Here is a 3,412-nt window from a genome sequence, read left to right on the forward strand (position 1 = left end):
CTTTCAGTACTGGCTGTGAATATTGTTTGATTGGCAGAGTCCTATTTGGGGAGTCAGGAGACTCAGGCACCTATACAAGCAGTGTGGCCCTATGAAAATCTCTTTACTGATATGTACCTTAGTTTCTCCATCGCCAAATGGAGATTTGCTGATCTATTTCACCTTCCTCATAATGGTGGTTCAGAGATGAGTAGAATAAATATGTAAGCATTTAACAAATAACTTAAAGGAAATAACTTGTAAGAAGGGAGGGTCCCTGGACATTGTGAAAAGGTTAATGTTTCCCTAAGAAGGGGCAAGAACATCCTGCTTTCTTAATGTCTCCAGTAAGGTCTAGAATTTTCTATTTACCTAGTGGGGAGAAAGACCAGTTTCTATTCTACCCTCCCCTTCGCCCAGTTCCCTCAGTCATACCTGCCCTGTCTGAATTAATTAGAATTAATAAAACAGTTGTTCAATCAACAAGTGTTTATTGATCACCTACTATGTGCTCAGCACTCTTACAGACAGTCTGGGAAATATACACATGGCTAAGATATGGACCCTACCCTTCAAGAGTTTACAATGTACTTGTGAAATCGGTTACATACACATAGAAAGATAATTATCCATCAAACATTGTGAATAATAAGCATCAAAGAGTGATTTTTTTACATTGAGGGTTGGAGGATGGAGGGGTAGGAGAGGGACGGAGTGGTCAGAGGAGGCTCGGTGAAGGAAGCGGTGCCAAGCAGCTTCTCCAAGCATGAGGAAAACTTAGCTAAGGAGAGAGGGCCTTCCTGCTTGGGAGAGGAGCTTAAATACAGGCAAGAACTGTGAAAGACATGTTCCAGGCAATGACTGGACCCCTCCTGCTGGCGCTGCGGTTTAGGGCAGTGTACTGGAGTTTGTCAGAAGCTAGTCATGCTCAAGCCTTTGGTTTGTTTGTGCCTGTCACTCCCACCTCCACCCCCAGGGGAAAGGGGGCATTTTGAAATCTTGGAGCTGAAACTGTCTGCCTGGGAATCCTCTACTCTTCCATCTCAACCAAAATCCCAGGTGGCAATTCAGCTGTCACTCAGATGAGGGCCACGGCACCTGGGTCAGGATGACTCCGTGCTGGAGCCATTTGATGCCTTCTAGCAATGCCACCATGTCTGATAAAGGATGGTGGGGAGAACAGGAAGGTGACTGACAGGGGCTCATCTGGGGCTGTGGTCTTTCAGAGGTGCTACTGTGCTCTGTGGGCAGACCTCGGGGGCCTGATCTCAGTCTCCAGACTGCTTCTCCATTAAGCCTGAAGACTCTCCCGGGGGCTGCCTCTCTCTGGCCCAGTAGAAACACTCATTGTAGTTCCCACCCGTGTCCACCCGTGCTCCCAGGCTGTCACCCCCAGCCAAGGGCCATCTCTAAACCAAACCAGTTTCCTTTCTCTACAGAAACCATTGTGCAGGCCCTTTCACCTGTTGTTAGCAGGACGCCAGGTCAGAGGGAGACGGGGGCTTCAGTGCAAGTTGGCGCTGTAGCTTTTGAGGGAGCGCCTCGGTACAGTCAGAACCTGCTGCCGCCTTGAGGGCTCTGTCGCACGTTCTTTCCTTGTGCTTTCCTCTCTCTGGGAGCTAGGTCCCTGGGCCGAGATTTTGGCCTCTTTTTTTTTTTGATCCTCAGCTTTGGTCCTTGCCCTCTCATCCTCCACCCCATTGCTCTCTGTTCCCTCAGTACAGTGGGGTGGCTTTATTTCAGTTCATACACATTCAGTTAGACACATTGAGTCTAGACATGTGGAGTCATAAGAGTGGGATGGAGGAGGCTCCAGGGCCCATTACTGGCCAATCAGTTTGTTTGGAGGGAGGCCTGCAAAGGAGATTAGCGCCATGCCCACAGGAGCCACCACCCCTTCGCACCCACCCCCATCCCTCAGCAATGAGCTAAGAGCCAACCTCAGCAAGAGGAAGGGTCTTTGATCACAGAGAGGGTCAGTCAGTGGGACGTACTTAGTGGGCTTTTGGATGGACTCCCAGGTAAATCAAAGGGTAAAGGGTAGATGCTGGGGCCTGGCTTCTGGTGGGGGGTGGCTGGAGTTGAGGGTTGGGTATTCGAGGGCTGGGGGGTGGAGGGTGCCAAGATGAAGGAAACAGAAAGTCTGGCTTAGCAAGAGTCTTGACAGTTTAACCCGCATGCTGTCACACCAGCTCCTGTTTCTGCCTTTGTTTGATCCAGTGGCCAAAGTCAGTCTATCTCCAGCAGCACCTTCTGACACGATCCAGTGCCAATATCCCTCACCTGTGGGCCTGGGAGAGGAGGGTGTCCACTGGTGTTCACAGACCCAGCCGCCACCCCCAGCTCTGGCCCCTGGTTCTTCACACATACCCTGTCAGGCTGTAGGAGTTAAACTCACTCTTGCCTTTGGGTGCTTGACCAGGCCTTGGAGAGCTCCTAGTGGCCAGGGGCTGGGCCTGGTAGGCATCGTAGTAGTTGGAGCGATTTCCCTGGGGTGAGCAGGAAAAGCAGAGGAAGATTCCAGCTACCAGGGAGAACAGGGAGGAAATAATGCCCAGGTACAGAGCCTCTCCGATCTCAAATTTCATGCTGTCAGGCACCAGCGGGGAGTAGAAGTCTCGCAAGATCCCGTGAAGATTCCAGGCAACAGGGATGAAGCCCAGGAGGCCTCCAAGGATGAAGAAGACTCCGCCCACCACCGCCACTCTGTCTTTGGCTCGAGACTCCTGGAAGAAGACTGTGCATCTCATGCCCACCACAGAGACAATGCAGGCCAAGGAGGACATGGCGCTGGACGTCACCATCATGGCCTGGGCAGCTTGGATGTCAGCGGGCAGGCCTAGCATGGTGCTGTAGATGTCACACTGGGTGATGCCTGTGCTGTGTGTTGCACACTCCATCCAGAGGCCTTTGGAGAAGCCAACTGCAGTCACAATGCTGGCACCAACATAGGAGCTTGTTCGCCAGCTGGGGAGCAGCATGGCAATCAGGGTGCCCAACAGCCCCAGAAGGCCCAGGACGTAGCCCACAAGCTGGAGGCCAAGAGAGGCCATGGCAGACCTCTCACACGCGGCTTCAGGGCAGGCTCCCTTGTCTGCTGGCTGTAGCTTTGGCTCCTTGGATCCCGGCCTCTAGTCCCTCATTTCACAGTGTCTCTGCCAGGCTGACTTCTCTCCTCCTTACAAGTGTCTGTGGGTGGCCACAAGCAGGCTCAAGAAGGCATCTAGAAGACTTAAAAAAAAATCCATAAACCAGATTAAATATTGACCAGAAGCTTATGAGAAACCAGAAAATGCTGGGTGCCTTTTGACCTTTGTTATCTTTAGAAAAAACACATGAGAAACAAAGGAAAAAAAAAACTTTGAAAGTGGAGCCAAAATGTCATCAGCTCCTGCGTAGGCACATGCTTTATATTGGCAGCCAGACAAAACCT

The 3,412-nt window shown here is 51.3% G+C and overlaps 1 protein-coding gene across 1 annotated transcript; it reads right to left on the reverse strand.

The window, feature by feature from the left end:
* Positions 1-450: 450 nt before the first annotated feature.
* On the reverse strand, positions 451-3,170 carry CLDN2 (claudin 2). Its single transcript, XM_027963236.3, has one exon. The coding sequence runs from the start codon at positions 3,030-3,032 to the stop codon at positions 2,340-2,342; it is 693 nt and encodes a 230-aa protein (XP_027819037.1). The 5' UTR covers positions 3,033-3,170; the 3' UTR covers positions 451-2,339.
* Positions 3,171-3,412: the final 242 nt, after the last annotated feature.

This window comes from Ovis aries, chromosome X (genome assembly GCF_016772045.2).
Source record: "Ovis aries strain OAR_USU_Benz2616 breed Rambouillet chromosome X, ARS-UI_Ramb_v3.0, whole genome shotgun sequence".
Taxonomy (NCBI): domain Eukaryota; kingdom Metazoa; phylum Chordata; class Mammalia; order Artiodactyla; family Bovidae; genus Ovis; species Ovis aries.